At 43.9% G+C, this 19,085-nt stretch overlaps 1 protein-coding gene across 1 annotated transcript in view; it reads left to right on the top strand.

Moving 5' to 3' along the window:
- The window catches only part of GDI2 (GDP dissociation inhibitor 2), a 34,180-nt gene extending 15,299 nt beyond the window's left edge, over positions 1-18,881 (top strand). Inside the window, exons 4-11 of the mRNA XM_042944763.1 lie at positions 152-286; positions 8,253-8,451; positions 8,683-8,814; positions 14,715-14,814; positions 16,003-16,174; positions 17,438-17,582; positions 17,783-17,837; positions 17,931-18,881. Of these exons, the coding sequence (XP_042800697.1) occupies positions 152-286; positions 8,253-8,451; positions 8,683-8,814; positions 14,715-14,814; positions 16,003-16,174; positions 17,438-17,582; positions 17,783-17,837; positions 17,931-18,077 (1,085 nt within the window). The 3' untranslated portion in view covers positions 18,078-18,881. The remainder of the gene's footprint in view (positions 1-151; positions 287-8,252; positions 8,452-8,682; positions 8,815-14,714; positions 14,815-16,002; positions 16,175-17,437; positions 17,583-17,782; positions 17,838-17,930) is intronic.
- The last annotated feature ends 204 nt before the right edge of the window (positions 18,882-19,085 follow it).

The following is a 19,085-nucleotide window of genomic DNA, read 5'->3' as shown; positions in this document are numbered from 1 at the left end:
TGGAGACTTTTTTGGGCAGGAGTTATTGGACAATGTTAAGAAAAAACTAGGAGGCCGTCGGTACAAGCCAACAATAAATGTACTTTTATTCCTGCTAGTTTTTGGAGGCAGTAAGATTTAAGTTACGGTTGGAATTGTGGGACTTTTCTAGGTCAGCTGGTAAAGATGCTGCTTTATACAGAGGTCACCCGCTATCTGGATTTCAAAGTGACTGAAGGGAGCTTTGTCTATAAGGGAGGAAAAATCTACAAGGTTCCTTCCACCGAAGCAGAAGCCCTGGCATCTAGTAAGTAATTTTATTTTATTTGCTCAGAATAATGAGATTTTACAGTGGAAGGGAATCTTAGAGATGAAATGTAACATCCCCTGTTCTGACACCCATCCACTCACTCGTCCAGTCAGCAGTGTTTGCTGGATGTGCGTTAAGTGCCACACACTGTTCGGGGCAGTTGCTGGATCATCAGCCAAGAGGACGTTCAAAAACCCTGCCTTTGGAAGCTCAGAGAGAGTTGAAGTGACTGTGCGTCGCATGGAGCTTGTGGCCTGTGTAGGTTCCCAGTGCTTGTTTCGTAGGAGTAGTTCGGAAGAGCTGGTGTTTTTCTGAGCGTTTCCTGTGCGCTGGGCTCTGTGCTAAACACTTCACGTTCCTTTTCTTATTTGGAAGAATCTTCTAGATGAGGGAACTCAGACCTGAGGTCGAGCAGGTAAGCAGCAGGATTAGGAAGGAAACTCTAGAGGAATCTAGAGCCTGTGAACTTAATCACAGTGCTAAGCTGACCACCTTCGCCTTACTGTCCAAACTGCTGAGAAAGAAAAGAACTTTGTTCTGGCGAAACTAATCTTCTAATTGGTGCCGTTGCCGTCCTCTGAAATCTCTTTTTTTTTTAGGAATTTCTGGTGAGTATGGAGTAGATTGAATTCTTTGCCCAAAATTATTTCATCTCTTGGCTCAGCGAAAGATAGATAACCTGTTAACATTTTCTATTCCTGCCTCTCTTAAATAGCAAACACTTTCCTAAGAGATATTCTGTCTTTGAAGTTGGGGCGCCTGGGTAGCTCAGTTGGTTAAGCGTCCGACTTCGGCTCAGATCATGATTTCGCGGTTCTTGAGTTCAACCCCGTGTCGGGCTCTGGGCTGACAGCTCAGAGCCTGGAGCCTGCTTCGGATTCTGTGTCTCCCTCTCTCTCTGCCTCTCCCCCACTCAACACACTCTCTCTCTCTTTCTCTCTCTCTCTCTCTCTCTCTCTCTCTCTCTCAAAAATAAACATTAAAAACAAATAAAAATAAAGCTGAATTAGTGGCGTAATCATGGGTTAGAAATTATTCTAAATGACAGTTTTATCTAAATAACATGTTTTCATAGAAGTAAGAGTTCAGCAGTTTGAAGAGTATCTTAAAGTTTGTATTCTAAATTTTTATTCTCTCTTTGAGCTCTTACATATGTTAATTGCTTTAGTTACCTCCTTTATTGAACACAGATTGAAGGACTTACCTTCTGGCAGTTCTGTTTTTCTCTTTCTGATTTGATTTTTTCAAATACGTAAAAATTTATATGCCTCGAAAGTCAAAATTCAGAAGATGTATTTTATTTTATTTTATTTTTTCAACGTTTTTTATTTATTTTATTTTTGGGACAGAGAGAGACAGAGCATGAACGGGGGAGGGGCAGAGAGAGAGGGAGACATAGAATCGGAAACAGGCTCCAGGCTCCGAGCCATCAGCCCAGAGCCTGACGCGGGGCTCGAACTCACGGACCGCGAGATCGTGACCTGGCTGAAGTCGGACGCTTAACCGACTGCGCCACCCAGGCGCCCCAGAAGATGTATTTTAGAGTCTTCTTCTGTTCTACTCCAGTCCTTCTACCTTGATGGTCATTTTTGTTTTTGGTTTTTCTTTTTTTTTTTCTTTCTTTTGAAGTTTATTTATTGTGAGGGGGTAGGTGGATAGAGAGAGAGTGGCGAGAATCCCAAGCAGTATCTGTGCTGTCAGTGCAGAGTGCCGTGTGAGGCTTGAACTATGTATGACCTCATGACCCGAGCTGAAACCAAGACTCAGATGCTCAGCTCACTGAGCCACCCAGATGCCCCATTCTTTTTTTTTTTTTTTTGAGAGAGAGAAGAGAGAGCGAATGTGAACATGAGTATGAGCAGGGGACGGTCAGAGAGAGAGGGAGAGAGAATCCGTGCTGTCAGTGCAGAGTCCAACGAGGCCCTCGAACTCATGACCCTGAGATCACGACTTGAGCCGAAACCAGGAGTCAGCCGCTTAACTGACTGCGCCCCTCGGGTGCCCATCTGGTTTATCGTTCTCCTGTTTCTTTTTCCAAAAATAAGCAAATATGTTTATGTATCTATTTTTGTGGTTAGATTTATTGAGGTATAATTTACGTACAGTAGAATATACCTGTTTTAGTATACAGTTCTATGAATTTTTACCAGATCTCTACCTTAACAGCAACTGGCTTTCTATTAATGAGTAGGATCTTGAAGTCAAAATGGCAGGCAGGAACATACTCGGCAGGGGGGCCTGGGTGGCTCAGTCAGTTAAGTGTCCGACTTTGGCTCAGGTCATGATCTCATTGTTCCTGAGTTTGAGCCCTGCATCGGGCTCTCTGCCAGCACAGAACCTGCCTCAGATCCTCTGTCTGCCCCCCGCCCCTCCCCCGCCAGTGCCCGCTTGCTCTCTCTCAAAAATAGACATTTAAGAAGAAAATTCTGGGCACAATGAATGGGATGAGGAAAGTTGTAGAAGTGGGGAAGTTCAGTAGAAAGATGAAAAAGAACAATTTATCATTTTAATAGCTAACATGTTTGGACATTATGTACAGGCATGCGCGTCCCAATTACCTCAGAGGTGTTGTCTAACTTTCTGTAGCCCTTTGCTGTCACTCTGTGAGATGTGGGTGCCGTTGTCTTTATTTTACAGATGGGAAAACTATCTTTTACAGGTACACAGGTGTGAAAGAAAAGCTCGAAGTAGAGCTCATGACTGATGGAACTGGTGTGAGGCCAGATTTGTCTGACTCTATCTAGGACCCTGCACTCTCAACGTATATTCTGTATAGTATAAAAATACAGATTTTTAAAAGATATTTTAACAAGTATCATATACTCTGTAGTCCTTTTTTTTTTTTTTAACGCTAAACATTGCTAGTTTCCATCCCAGTTTTTTCTCATATAATATGCCACTCTTCGCCACTTTTCTTTGGAAATTCTGATTTGTCAAGATTAGCCTGTGTGTAATTGTGTGGCAGCCAGACTAGACAAAGTACTCGAGGTGTCGTCTGCTCGCTCAGTGTCCCTGAGACTGTTTCTTTTCTAGCGTGTGTTACTGTTAATGTCACCTGAGTTTACGTTGGCTTTTTAGGAGCCGTGTACGCTGTTCTTGTGGCAGTTGATGATACCAAGTAAAACCTTAAGGTTCCAGTAAATACCTGTTGGTCAAGCATTATGTTAATCAAACAGTGACATGACAGGTGTATCTTTGATTTCTGAAGTAATGTTGAACATACGTATTCAGAAATGTTTGGAGAAGTTTTCATGAACGGCTTTGAAATGTGTCTGGCAAAGTCTTCTGTCTTCACTTAAATCTTTATTCTCACTCTTAACTGCAGCGAGCCATCTATTTATGTAGAGTACCTTCTTTTTCTTTGTTTTTTTTTTTTTTTTTAAATTTATCTTTAAAAATTTTTTAGAGAGGGACGGGGAGAGAGAGAACCTCACGCGGGCTCTGCCGCAGCGTGGAGCCTGACGCGGGGCTCCATCCCAGGACCCTGGGATCACGCCCTGAGCCGAAATCGAGTTGGACCCTTGATGGGCTGGGCCACCCAGGCGCCCCGCTATGGAGCACCTTTACCATTGCAGCGCTGAGGGGCTCTCAGGGCCGCGGCTGTCCGCAGGGGACGTGTCTGCTGTGGGACCCAGCTAGGGGTGTGGAGTGAGGATTCTCTGTGGTGTCCTCTACTTTAGGAGTGTTGTTTCGACGCGAATTCTACTCTCTCTTTGTCAAAAATTCTATTGAAGAATTCAGATTCTTTTTTAATGGAAGTATAGCTGTCACACATCGTTGTCGTAGGCGCGCAGCATAGTGATTCAGCAGGTCTGCTGCGCCCACCGCAAGTGCAGCCACCGCCTGTCACCGCACGGTGCTCGTACAGCGCCAGTGACTCTTCCCTGGGTCGTGTCTTTCATCGCTGTGACATGTACGTTCCACAGCCGCAAGCCTGTACCTCCCAGTCGCCTTCACGCACTTGGCCCAGCCTCCCATCCCCTCCACCCCTGACAGCCATCAGTCTTCTGTATTTGTGGGTCCGTTTCTGCTTGTTTGTCAGTTTATTTATTTTGTTTTTTATATTCCACATATGAGGGAGATCATCTGGTATTTGTCTTTCTCTGACTTCACGTAGCATCAGACTCTCTAGGTCCGTCCATGTTGTTGCAAATGGCAAGATCTCATTGCAGTTTTGATCTGCGTGTCCCTGATGATTACTGACGTTGGGCATCTTTTCTTGTGTTTGTTTGCCATCTGTAGGTCCTTTATGGGAAAAGATCTATTCAGGTCTTGTGCCCATTTTTTATCAGAAGTTTGTTTTTTTGGGTTTTTTTGGGTTTTTTGGTGTTGAGTTGTGTAAGTTCTTTATGTATTTTGGGTATTAGCCCCTTATCAGGTATATCATTTGCAAATATTTTCTCCCATTCAGTAGGTTGCCTTTTTGTTTCATTGATGGTTTCTTTTGCTGGGCAAAAGCTTTTTTATTTTGGTGAAGTCCAACATGTAGAAAACTGTTGCTATGGCTAATGTCAGTAATGAAATTACTGCCTATGTTTTCTTCTAGGAGTTTTATGGATTCCTGTCTCACGTTTAGATCTTTAATCCATTTTGAGTTTATGTTTGTGCGTGGTGTAAGAAACTGGTCCAGGTTCATTCTTCTGCGTGTTGCCGTCCCGTTTTCCCAACACCATTTGTTGAAGAGACTAGACTGTCTTCCCCCCGCTGGATATTCTTGCATCTATTGACATAGATTAGTTCTTCATAAAGGTGTGGCTTTATTTCTGTGCTCACTGTCCTGTTCCACTGATCTCTTTTTCTCTTTTTGTGCCAGTACTATACTGTTTGATTATTAGAGTTTTGTTGTAAATCTTGAAATCTAGCTTTGTCTGTCTTAAGATTGCTTTGGCTATTCTGGGTCTTTTGTAGTTTTGTACAGATTTTAGTATTATGCTAGTTCTGTGAAAAATGGTGCTGAATTTTTGATAGGGATTTCATTGAATTTGTAGATTGCTTTGGGTAGTATGGACACTTTAACAATATTCTTCTAATTCTCTGTGATCAAATTTTATACCTGTTAGCTAATTGCAAAGCTTGTATTTATTGTCTTAAAACTGTTCTGGATATTGTAGCTTTTTGTATTTTAAAAGTCTTGATATAAGTGTAATTTTTGGAAAGAAACCTCAGTGTGAAAGTGAAAGAAAGTAAAACAGTATTTACAGTCTTTGAAATGATATTCAAACGGTATTCTGGAAACTGAGTATTTTGGAAAAGGATTTTTTTCTAACCCGCTTACGTTATGGTTGAACATTTTTTCTTATATATTGTATATCCAGTACGTGAACAAGTTGACCTCTCTTACATTTGCTCTCATCAGACATTGTGTGGATTGAGTGGGGAGCACTTCTTAACGTGCCAGGTGCCCTTCTAGGTTTCGGGCAGGGAAGGTTCAACAGAAGGGGAAAATAAAAAATACTTTGTTATTGACCTCACATTGGGAGACAGGCTATAAATAAATAAGGCAAGTGTACCCGTTGGTGGTAATGCTGTGCAGAAAGATGAAGGGAGGTGGGGGAGGACACAGTTTTAGTGTGATCAGGGAACGAAGGCATCGTCAGAGAAGCGGCTGCAAATTGGACTGTCTTATATTGGCTATCTTATTTTCACCCCGACAACGAAACAGAAGTGTGGTGCTGATGTGGTCACAGGGTATTTCTTTTCAGCCTTAACTTTTACCGTATGTGCATTCTGTCCCATTTTTTATGATTTTTAAAAATTTATTCATTCTTTGTAAGTAAGCTCCACACCCAACGTGGAGCTCAAATGTGCGGCCCTAAGATCAAGGGTTGCATGTTCTACCGACTGAGCCAGCCAGGTGCCCCTGTCCCATTATTTTTTTATAAGTTTTATTTATTCATTTTAAGAGGGGGAAAGAGAGCGAGAGAGAGTGCCCAAGAGGGGGAGGGACAGAGAGAATCCTCAGAAGGCTCTGCACTGTCAGCGCAGAGCCTGATGTGGGGCTCAAACTCACGAACTGTGAGATCCTGACCTGAGCCGAAATCAAGAATCGGCTGCTTAACCGACTGAGCCACCCAGGCACCCCATAAGTACAATTTTAAAATGTTAAGTGTAGTCAGCTGTCATTAATAACCTCAAGACCATTTTAATTTTTAGTTTTGTTTGTTTTGACGATAGTCTTGGGGAAAATAATACTCAAAATATCAAAACAGTACACTGTTCAATGGGACTTTATCACTTTTATTATTTATTTAAAAAATTTTTAACGTTTATTTTTGAGAGAGTGCGCATGAGAGAGTGCCAGTGGGGGAGGGGCAGAGAGCGAGGGAGACCCAGAATCCGAAGCAGGCTCCAGGCTCCGGGCTGTCAGCACAGAGCCCGACGCGGGGCTTGAACTCACAAACTGCGAGATCATGACCTGAGCTGAAGTGAGACGCTTAATCTACTGAGCCACTCAGGTGCCCCTTATTTTTTATTTTTTTTAAAGATTTTATTTTTAAGTAATTTCAGTAAACTGCCTTTGCAAAACATTTTAATTTTTTTTTTTAATGTTTATTTTTGAGAGAGAGAGACATCACAAGCAGGGGAGGGGCAGAGAGAGAGGGAGACACAGAATCCGAAGCAGGCTCCAGGCTCTGAGCTGTCAGCACAGAGCCCGACGTGGGGCTCGAAACCAGAAACCGTGAGATCGTGACCTGAGCTGAAGTCAGATGCTTAACCGACTTGAGCCACCCAGGTGCCCTGTGCAGAATGTTTAAATGTTTGATTTTAGCCCCTACCACAGACTCTGAATCTGTGTTTGGAATTTGCAGATCAGAGCCCAGTAGCTAATCCTCAGGACATTTGCCATCATGTGACTTAAGAATCCATTTCTTGGGGGCACCTCGGAGGCTCAGTCGGATGAGTTCGAGCCCCACGTCAGGTCTGCTGTCCGCTTAGAGCCTGCTCTGGATCCTATGGCCCCCTCTCTCTCTACCCCTACCCCGCTTGTGTGCTCTCTGTCAAAACTAAATAAACGTTTAGGAAAAAAAAAAAAAAGAATCTATCTCTTACCAGGTTTCTGTGGTTTTCCAGAGTATTTACTGATCATAATGTTAAAATGTGCACTCTGAAACTAGTATTTACATTTTCTTGATACTTCCCCATATTTAGTTTGTGGGAAAATAGCCTGCTCCTGAGTGGTATTGAACAGGTCTTCTCCAGCCTCTTGATAAAGCATTCCACACCCAGTGTGGGGTTCGAACTCACAACCCCGAGATCAAGAGTCCCACGTTCTACTGACTGAGCCTACCAGGCGCCTGAGAGTTTATTGTTTTTTAAGGTAGCCATACATACAGTTTAGGAAAGGGGAAGAAGGCCTTGTCTTTCTAGAAGCTGTATACTCTAGAAGGAATACTGACTAGTAAGAGAGCTGAGGGTTTAGAAACTAGTTTATACCTGTCTCCTCATCTTTATTTTAGTGTGAAAAGTGGCTGATTATCTAGGAGTTTATTGAAGTAAGTGATTGGCAGCATAATCATCTTTTCTGTGAAATTCTAGAGGGAATCGTAGCACACAGGATAAAGGAAGAACATTCAGAGTTTTAGGCAGTTGGCTGAGTAGAGGTCACAGTTGTCCAGAGGAGGACATTCGGGTGGATGCCCTGGTGAAGGATAGTTTCTCGGGGTCCTGTTCACCTTGTGCCTGATGAGAGACACGATTACGCATATTACCTTTAGTTAAGTACTGGTTATAATTACTTGTAATTGTAAAATTGAAGACTTAATAACTGATCTGTTGTCATTATGTCGGTTTATTTTAAAGGGTAGTGGAGGTAGAAGCCATGTTGTCTGAGCCCCTGCGTCTTAAGTCTCTCATTGCATTAGCACAGCCTCAGATAATAACGTGGCACGTTTCAGCTTGCCTCTCACGCTCTCTTTTCCTCAGAGTTCTGGTGTCAGTGTTTGCTTTTTGACAAATTCTTTAGGCTTAATGGGACTGTTTGAAAAACGTCGCTTCAGAAAATTCCTAGTGTATGTTGCCAACTTTGACGAAAAAGATCCCAGGACTTTTGAGGGCATCGATCCTATGAAGACTGCGATGCGAGATGTGTACAAGAAATTTGACTTGGGACAAGATGTCATAGATTTTACCGGCCATGCCCTGGCACTTTACAGAACCGATGAGTAAGTTTTTTGCATGTTAGATTTGTATTTTTCTTGAAACTGTCGCTGAATTTCTCACTTCTCCAAAATGAAAATTCTAACAAAACAAAGATAACCGTGTTATATTATGAAAGCCTCTAGCTATAAATTAGTGGTATGGAAACTTTTCCGTAAAATAGGAAAGTAGGGAAATGAAATCACTTCAGAAAAAACACTTTATTTATTTTCTAATATTTATTTCCTTATTTCTAGCTATTTAGATCAACCATGCTGTGAAACCATCAATAGGATTAAACTTTACAGCGAATCTCTGGCAAGATACGGCAAAAGCCCGTACCTTTACCCTCTCTATGGCCTTGGAGAGCTGCCCCAGGGATTTGCAAGGTGAGTGCCCGTCGCTGCCCTGATTGCCGACACCCCTGTGACTCCGGGTCCCCTCTTCAGCGGGGGTGCGTGACACGTGGTTGTGAGCGATGAGGTGAGAGGTCTGGGAGCCAGGAGATGCTTTCTATTTTTATTGTCAGAAGATTGACACATAATGAAACCGCCAGTCTACAGTTAAAAAATTAGTTTGCCGTCAGACCTGTGTAACCAACGCGACAATCAAGAGAAGAAAACCTTTTGTCCGGGAAGTCCCCCTGCCGCCGCCTCACGACGGCCATCACCCCCACGCCATGCGCTCTGTCACCGTACCTGACTTGTGCCTGTTCTGGAAGTTCATATAAAGGGAGTAACAGAATATGCACTCGCTTGTGTCTGGCTTTTGCTTCATGATCTGTTTGAGGTTCATCTGTGTTGAGGCATGTATTTTAGTTCGTTTTCAAAATACTGAGTAGTTTTCCATTATATGAAAAACACAGATACGGCACAATTTCCTGTGAGTGGGCGTCTGGGTTGTTTTCACTTTGGGGGGTATTCTGACCGAAACTACGATGGACTTCTGTGTAAAAGTTCCTGTGGACGTAGGGTATCGTTTCTCTTGGGTAAGTGTCCGGGAGCGGCACCGCCGGCTGACCTGGAAAGTGTACGTTTGACTCCAGGAGACGCGGCCAAGCCGCTCGCCGGAGCGCTCGTGCCGTCTACACGCTCCGCAGCCCGTGCGACTTCTTGTCGCCCCGCTTCCTTGTCCGCACTTCGTGTCGTCAGTCTTCCCGGTTTTACTCACCCACGTACGTGTGAAATGCTGTCTCATCGGGGCTTTAATTTGCATTTCCTGAGAACTAGTGTTGATCCCCTGGCCATTTGTATACTTTTGTGGTGTTGGTGTCTTTTTGCACGTTTTTAAACGTTCGTTGGGTTGCCTCTCCTTTGCTGATTTGTGGGAGATCTTGTATTCTGGCAGCGGGTCTCTGTCAGAAGTCCGTATTATACGTGCTTCCTCCCAGTGAATGGCTTCTCTTCTGATAAGTGCAAGTTTTAAATTTTGATAGTATATCCAGATTTTTGGCTGTGTTTACTGCTTACTCGGTGCTATCTAAGAAAGCTTTGCCTGCCTCAGCACAAAGATAGGGTCTGATGTCTTCTTCTGGAAACTTTATGGTCTTAGCTTTATGTTTAAATTTCTCATTCATTGTAAAATAATGTCGGTGTGTGAGGTGAGGTATGGCTTGAAGTTCGTATCTTTCCACACTGATGTTTAGCTGTTCTGGCACCATTTGTTGAAAACACTTTCTTCTCCAGCTGTGTTGGTGCCTTTGTGGCAAATCGGTTGGTCATAGATACGTATCGGTTTTGTTCCATCGGTTTATGTTTCTTATGCTGTTGGCCACAGCATCCTCATTAGTGTAGTTTTGTGTGAAGTCTAGAAATCAAGTAATGGAAGTCAGCTCCAATTTTGTTCTTTTCCAAAATTGTTTTGGCTCTTTGGTAGGTCCTTTGCGTTTCTACATACATTTTTAGAACAGCTTGTCAATTTCTAGAAAAAAATTGCTGAGGTTTTCATCGCAGTCGAGTTTACAGTATCTTAATGTGGAGTTTTGCAGTCCGTGAGCGTGCTCTCTCCGTGTATTAGGTTTTTTTGGAGCAGTGTTTGTAGCTTTCGTTGTAGAGATTGAGCAACTTTCTTGTTCAGTTATTCACAAATAAGTTATTTAGATGCTGCTGTTAATGAAATTATTTCCAGTTTATTTTACAGTTGTTTGCTGGTGGAATACCTGGGTGGCTCAGTCGGTTAAGCATATGACTCTCGATTTCTTATCAGGTCATGGTCTCATGGTTTGTGAGTCTGAACCCCACGTCAGACTCTGCGCTGTCAGCACGGAGATGCTTGGGATTCTCTGTCTCCCTCTCTCTCAGCTTCTCCCCCACTGGCGTGCTCGGTCTCTCTAAATAAATAAATAAACATAAAAAAAAGTAAAGTTCTTTGCTGGTGACAGTGGACATCCTTGCTTTATTTATTACTAAATGTTTTTTATAGGGTTTTTATAGGTGGCTTTGTTGAAATTAATTCCTCTTTCTTGGCTTGCTGTTTTATTATGAATGGATATTGACATTGAGTTAATAATGCAGATTTTCTTTTTATGCTGTTATTATGGTGAACTACAGATTTATTTTTTGGATATTAAACCTTGCATTCCCAGGGGAAACAACACTTAATTCATGATGTATTTTTCTTTTAATTTATTGTTGGATTTAATTTGCAAGTGTGTGTATGTGTGTGTAAACACACATAGGAATTGAAAATGAGGCTACTCAAATGTCCCGTTTCTTATTTCATCAGTTGTGTTACAAGAAATTTGACCATTTCAAATGAATTCTTGAATTTTTTAAAAATTTATTTATTTTTGAGAAAAAGCGAGTGCATGAGCACAAGTGGGGGAGGGGCAGAGAGACAGAGAGGGAGGGGGAGAATCCCAAGCAGGCTCTGTGCTGAGAGCGTGGGTTGTGACACGGGGCCAGAACTCACAAACTGTGAGATCGTGACCTGAGCCAAAACCGAGAGTCGGACGCTTAACCGACTGAAGCCATCCAGGTGCCCGTCTTCTAGCTGTTTAACGTTGAAACAGATCATTGATTTTCACTTTCCTTCTCTAACATGAGGATTTAAAAAAGTCTTCAAGTTTCTCTCTAAATATGTATTATTCAGAATGGTACCCTATCTTTCCTGTTTTTCTTCTTTGATCCTTGGGTTACTTGAAAGGGTAGCGCTTAATTGCTAAACATTTTGAGATTTTCCTAAATACTGTATTGTTACTCCTGTCTAATGCAGTTCCGCGATGATCAGAGAATAAACTTGTAAAATTTTAATCTTTGAAATTAAGGCCTAATTTATGGTCAAATAAACGATGTATTTTGGTGAATGAGTGCGCCCTTGAAAAAGGAACGTACATCCGGTGTGTGGTGGGCTCAGTGCTCGGTACGGGTAGCTGGGAGAGCTGCTCGCACGTGTGTTCTTCCGGGTTCTTTTTCTAGTTCTGTTACTGAGAGGGAGTCTTCCACCAAGAGAGTGGATTTACTTCTTTCTCAATTTAGTGCTGTCAGTTTGTACTTCATACATTTAGAGTTCTTTAACAAGGTGAGACTCGTTTCTGATTTGTCTCATGCTAAATACAACCTTTCCAGCTTGCTTCCTGTTTATATTTTTTCCCCATTCTTTTACTTTCATACTTTGTTTTTATACTGAAGTGAGTCTCTTAGAGACCGCATATGGTTGAATATTGCTTTTTTATCCAGTATGACAACCTTGGCCTTTAATGGGATTGGTTCAGTTTATGTCTATTTAATTATTGATATGGCTGGGATTGGGTCTGTTGCTTGTTTTCCTTTTTCCTCCCATCTGTTTCTATCCCGCTTCTGTTCTTTTCTCTTTTTGGATTAATGAAGTCTTTTTTTACCATTCCAGATTAATCCCTATAGTGGTTTTGTAGCCATGCCTCTTTATTTTTACTTTTTTAGTGCTCTGCAGATTATCATGTGCATCCTTTATCAGTTTGTTTGGGGTGGATATTGTGCTAGTTTGCATAAGATAGAACCACTTCGCAACACCTTTGGTCCGTTCTCCTTAGTGCTCTTGTTGCCTGTAATTTACGTCTACTTACTAAACTCCACAGTGCGGTGTTACAAGTTCTGCACTAAACAGTGTAAAGCGGAGAGAAGGAACAGTAGTCATTTTACCACGTTACCATCCGTGTTGCTCTTCTCGTAAATCCTTGTTTCCGTGTGGTGACCTCTCTGTCCAGCCCTTCTGTGGCATTCTTGTAGTTCGGGTCTGCTGGTGAGGGGTCTCCGCTGGCATCCGTCTGAAAGTATTCTGTCACCTTCATTTTTGAAGGATGTTTGTCGGCTTGAGATTTTTTCCTTCCGCACGTGACAGCTGCGGCTCCCTCACTCGTGTCTGCTGTTCCTGCTGAGAAGGTGGCCGCCCTGTCTTCGGTCGCTGTGTCCCTGTTTGGAATGGGGTCTTTCCCTCTGGCTGCTTGCAAGATTCTTTCTGGTTTTTGGCGGTCTCGCTAGGATTCGCCTGTGTGTGGTTTTGCGTGGGGATTTGCTGAACTGCTTCGATGTGTGAGTTAATCGTGTATATCAAATTGGGAATTTTATAATTGTCCTCTTCAGATGTTTCGTCCCATTTCCTCTTTCTCTCCTTCTGGGACACCTAATTTCGTGCATGTTGGATGCTTGGTATTACTTCAACAGGTCACTGAGACTCTTTGCTTTTTTTTTCTTTTTTTTTTTTTTAACTTTTGTTCTCTCCATGCTTCATATTGGATAATGCCTATTGATTTGTCTTCAAGTTCACAGGCTCCCTTTTTTGTTATTTCCAAAAGCCTATGAATCCCAGTCAGTGAGTTTTAACTTTGTTTTCTGGTACTGTACTTCTATATGTAGAATTTCTAGTTTTTTAAGTATAGTTTTTTTTTTTTTTTTATGAGATTCTGTTTACTCGTTTTGATCCTACTGGATACATTTATACTGATCTTTTTTTAAGTTTATTTTGAGAGAGAGAGAGAGAGAGAGAGAGAATGAGAACAAGTGGGGGAGGGGCAGAGAGAGGGGGAGAGAATGAACCCAAGCAGGCTGCACTTGTCAGCACAGAGCCCAGTGAGGGGCTCAATTTCACAAACCGTGAGATTGTGATCTGAGCTGAAATCCAGAGTTGGACGTGTAACCGACTGAGCCACCCAGGCAGGCGCCCCTGTGCTAATAATGTGTTCTTGAATGTCTGTTTGAATGAGGATGCTTGTCCTTGAATGTATACATAATAGCGGCCTTTTACCCCTGCATATGTTAACATCGGTAGGTAATCTGGGCATCTGTATCGATTGCTTTTCCCGAAATCTTTACTTTGGGTCACAGTTCGTCTCTTCACATGTCTGGTGAATAGTGGACTGCAGACTAGACACATTGATTGGCACGTTTTAGAGATGCTGGATTCTTTCTCTGAAGAGTGTCGATTTTTGCTCAAGTGGGTAGTTAAATTATTGGCCAGGCACCTTGAACTTTTGAGGCTTGAGTTGACACTTTGTTGGATGGGGAGGGCGCGTTTTGTGTGTGTGTGTGTCTCTCTTTGGCTTAATCTTTAGTCCTGCTGTGATGAGGTGTGATCCTCCTGGGGTTTACAGTGGAAAGCTCAAGATGTGCATAGACCAAGCTCTCTAATGGGGCAGTTTCAGACTTCAAACCCATTTGTCCTTAAGGCCCTCAGCTATAATCTCGGCTCCGCTCTTTTCACCTTCTGGCTGTTGCTTTTGCTGATTTCTTGGAATCTCTCAGGTACAAGCACTTCCAGAGTTAGTTAACGATTTGAAGAGATTTTATAGATTTGGTGGCTGCCCTTTTGTGGATTTCCTCCCACAATTTTCATCTCCTTTGACAGCCCCAGATTCTGTCCTGTGGCACCTTGAATCAGTAAGAGGTCGCTGGCTTTCTGCTTCGTTCTAGCCGCGCTGTTACAGGGATGGGGAGAAAGGGGTTCCTTCGCGGGGAGAGCCATAGGAACCACAGAGGATCTCGCTCGTTCCTTCAAGTCTCTTCTCCAGTGTCAGTCTGCTTTTTTAGTCACTCTCCAGGGCCTCCTGATTGGTTTTTTTTTTTTTTTTTTAGTTTCATTTATATGCTGGAGGATTAGCATAAGCACTTCAAAAGGACTTGGCATTCAGGACTGAATGTGAGACTTCATGGTTTTGACTCTATTTTGTAAATTGTTGCTTTAATGACTTTTAAACTAATACCTTCTAGAAGGAAATTGAGCAGATATACGTCGCCTGTGTAACTCACAAAGATCTAAGAAAGGAGACTTTAGTCATGGACACAATTATAAATTATAATTTCAAACATTTTTTTAGGCTAAGTGCTATTTATGGTGGTACCTACATGCTCAACAAGCCAATTGAGGAAATCATTGTGCAAAATGGAAAAGTGATTGGTGTGAAATCTGAAGGAGAGGTAAGAGCTTTTACAATTTAAAAAATACCATGTTTTTTTGAAGGAGATGTTATTTAACATAATGTAGAATGGACGTTGATGCTAGATTCCAGACCACATGTGGTTTCTTTATGGCAGGTTGTCATTTGTAATGACTAAGGACTAGTTAAAGATGTTGTGCTTAAAAAGTATTATTTCCTCTTGGGTTGATTAGCGCTTCAGATGGAAATAGACATTGTGGATGAAGTCTAAGTGGTAAGTAGTGTGTATTTATGTAGTGTAGGTTGGTGCCTGTCTCCTGAGTGTGCCTTTAGATCTGGCTTTATTTGTACCGCTTATAATTTATTGGTTGAGTTTGGACTGGGTGGATACTGAGGACTTTATCATTTAATTTGGGTGTTGGCTAGGTGGAGTTTCGCACAGTGTTTCTCAGATTTGAACTGCACGCAAACCTGTGTTACTCCTCGTAACGTGCACATCCTGATGCGGTGGGCCTGCGGTTTCTTACAAGTTCTCAGGGGATGCTGATGCCATGGGTCTGCCAGCCAGGTCATTTGTATTTTGTGAAATGGCAGCCCTCACAAGGAGTGAGAACTGCTCCAAAGCGGGGGATAGAGACCTACTTCGGTGTTCTTGATGGTCTTCCGTGGGTTAGGACCACGTGATCGACACCCGCCGGGTGGCCGTCGGAACGAAGCGTTACTATTGTAGACCTTTGGTAACTGTCCTGTGCTTTCGGCACGGGAGGTTCTGGGAAATAATCTGCTATCTCAGAGTCTTTGTTAGCACGGAGTTTCATCTCCTCGTTTCTCAGGGCTGCTCCCTCTCAGGAAATTACGGAACACGTACTTCTTACTGGGGACAGTCCCCTGTGATGACAGCCTTCGGTACAGTATTCCGTTTAACCCAACAGCCACCCTTTGAGGTTGGCTACAGCCGGGATCTGAAACCTGTCTGTGCAGTTCTAAAACCTGTACTTCTAAAGGCTGTGCACCAGGTTGCCGAATACTTGAACAGGACTTCGAATTCACGGATCTGTTCCAGGAGACTCTGTTGGGATTGTTGGCAAAACTAGTTTTAAGTTGTCCGTAGTTACGGTTAACCTTATGAGGGCCACAGATTCTACTCCAGGGACAGGGGCGTCAACCTTCTATCAAAAACATTGTGGACGCCGAATATTATAAATGTTACCTACACGTTTCGTGACAGGTTGCTCGCTGTAAGCAGCTCATCTGTGATCCCAGCTACGTCCAAGACCGAGTAGAAAAAGTGGGCCAGGTGCTCAGAGTAATCTGCATCCTCAGCCACCCCATCAAGAACACCAACGATGCCAACTCCTGCCAGATCATCATTCCCCAGAACCAAGTCAATCGGAAGTCGGGTGAGCTTTGAGGATCCGGCAGATGTTTGTAGGATTTTGTTAAATATAATTCGCTTCATGTTTTGTCCCAAGTTCCTAATTTTATTTGCTCTGTTATAGTGAAGAAACTTTAAGTTACACAGGAGAAACAAGGTGTGAGGGGTCCTCACACGGGAAGGCGCACACGAGTCCCAGAGCCCTGCCTTGGATCTGTGCGCTTGTCTAGAATGAGGGATCAGGGCTGGACTAGAGGAGTGTGGTGTCCGTGATGATGTGCCTCTGGAGGTTTCTGTCATTAGCTGACATGATTTGTCAGCCTAATACTCTGAGGAAGATCAGGACTCACTTCTAAAATTGGTAATTCCTAAGCTGTTTGTGCTAAGCAGCTGTCTGCATCCCCTACCTTTTTCCATCTTCCTTCCACGTGAAGCCCTAAGGCTTATATTTATCGAATCTTCAACTTAAAAGGAGTCAGGAGCTTTTGAACACACTATTAAGAGCTGTGTTTGTTTTTCCACGGGAGCAACCAGAATCACAGGTCATGACTGGAACAGAGGGATGTTCACAGGCCCCAAGCAGATCGCAGGGTCTGTGAAAATCTCAAAAGAGCAAAGGGAGCTCAGTCATGATTTTGTACATTGGAAAATAAGTAGCTACTGAGCGGGACACAGGAAGAATTATAGGAGTTTATTTTTTAATGTTTATTTTTGAGAGAGAGAGACAGACACAGAATCCAAAGCAGCCTCCAGGCTCCGAGCGGTCAGCACAGAGCCTGCCTGACACGGGGCTGGAACTCACGAGTTACGCGATCATGACCTGAGCCCGTCGGACACGTAACTGACGGAGCCACCCACGCGCCCCTAATGACAGAGTTCGTTGTGCCAACCGAAGAATAGCTTATGCTGATTTGCAGTTTTGTTATCCTAATAAATAAATGAAGAGGCGGTACTTAATAAACCTTTCTAAATGCAAGGCGTGGAGAGGAAGACGACCCCAGAGCAGTCAGTTTGCTCTGTGAGGCTCTGTAGGTAGCCGTAGCAGAGCCGGGAAAAGAAACCTCCTGAGCCTGGCGGTTCACGGCTCCGCGTGTCCTTAACTGTCCAGTGGGCTAAAAGTCGCCGGATACTTGCAGACTTTTGTGTGTGACCCGGTTTGCCTAGAAGATCTGGTCAGTCCCAGGCAATTTTAACGCACACCTCGAGGAGATACACGGGGGACGCCAGAGCACGCGCATATTCCCGAGCTTTACAAGCCCCGGCAGTGAGTGCCTTCCCTTGTTTCCAGATATCTACGTCTGCATGATCTCCTCCGCACACAACGTGGCCGCACAAGGCAAGTACATCGCCATAGTCAGTACGACTGTGGAGACCAAGGAACCGGAGAAAGAAATCAGACCGGCTCTGGAGCTTTTGGAACCAATTGAACAGAAGTAAGCGATGTGTTCGTTTAGCTGAAATCCGAGATTGATACTTGCACGGAGTGTGGCGAGCCGGGTGAGAGCCGCCAGTGGCTGTGGTGTGGGCCTTGTGCCTGCCGGTCTCGTCCTTTGGGTTTTGAATTTCAGGCAGAGCTGGGAGCGTGGGCTTGGGGTCCGCTCGCCTGCTGACTCCGTTCTCTCTTTCCTTCCAGATTTGTTAGCATCAGTGACCTCCTTGTACCAAAAGATTTGGGAACAGAAAGCCAGGTGAGTGTGGCGCTCCGAAGAGAGTATCAACACGCAGGCTTTATTGGGAGACACCCCTGCAGCGTCTCAGGTCTTTGTGATTTTCGTTTGTAGATCTTTATTTCCCGTGCATACGATGCTACAACTCACTTTGAGACAACTTGTGACGACATTAAAGACATCTATAAGAGGATGACCGGATCCGAGTTTGACTTCGAGGAAATGAAGCGCAAGAAGAATGACATCTACGGGGAAGACTAACGGCGGTGCGATTATCATCTCATTAGGACAGACTTACCTTTGGCAAATGACGCGTATCGTATGAAATCAATATTGTAAGGCCTGCTTTTGTAATCAAAACGGAGATTGCAGAGCACTGTACCAGTAAATATTCCTCCCCTTTCTAATATCATGTATTAACTCGTTTTCCTGGAGTGGCTATTCAGAATTGGCGGGTGACCACATTCTGTTCGGTTTAACCAGTACTGGCTTTTTTTCCCCCTAGTGCAGCATCAGTTTTAAAAATCCCTTGTGATACTGATACAGGGCACTTGATACAGGATTTGTATCTTTTAATCAGCGCCGCCTTCGCAGGCGCGCTGCTGCCGCCCGAGAGCCGGATCGGTGGGCGGCGTGCCGTCTGTCCTCTTGACATGGAGGAGATTCGAGATGGAATGTTCCATAATTCGGGACGGCATCCCTGCGTTCTCCCTACACCTTCACGTCTCCTATCAAGTATTACGACAGCGCCCACGGAACACGGCCCCAAGTTGGGGTTCCGTGGGCCTGAAATTCTAACACAACTCCGGACCGTGCGAGTCATCTTGGAGGAGGCCTGTGTGCGGTGTTTTAACCTTATAAGATTGAGAAGAGCAGAGGGGAAAGGCCCCTATCGTGAAGCAGGTAAACGTAGAAGCTTCTTTTGTATCCCAGGTGTGGCTTCTTCGACGGACCAAAAGCTGCGACGCAGTATTGATTTGACAGAGCCTCCGCTTCAGTGGTGTCTGTCTCAGAATGGCTCCAGGTGATTTCTGTACTGCAAATAAAGCCAAACTCTGGAAACCAGTTCTTTCTCGATTGGTCTGTCTGTGTCCCGACATCAAGAGCTAGTGGGGCTCGCCCCGGGTGCGCCCCAGCTGCTCACTCCCCTCGGCGTGGCTGCAGCGGACGGGGCCACGTGCAGATTTCGATGGCTAAACATACGCCCGTCCTCTGGCTTCACTGTGAGTAGACCCCAAGTTGTGTTCTCGCCACAGCCTCCTGAGGCAC

The sequence above is a fragment of the Panthera leo genome, chromosome B4 (genome assembly GCF_018350215.1).
Source record: "Panthera leo isolate Ple1 chromosome B4, P.leo_Ple1_pat1.1, whole genome shotgun sequence".
NCBI lineage: Eukaryota > Metazoa > Chordata > Mammalia > Carnivora > Felidae > Panthera > Panthera leo.
This window is presented reverse-complemented; position numbering and strand designations above follow the sequence as displayed.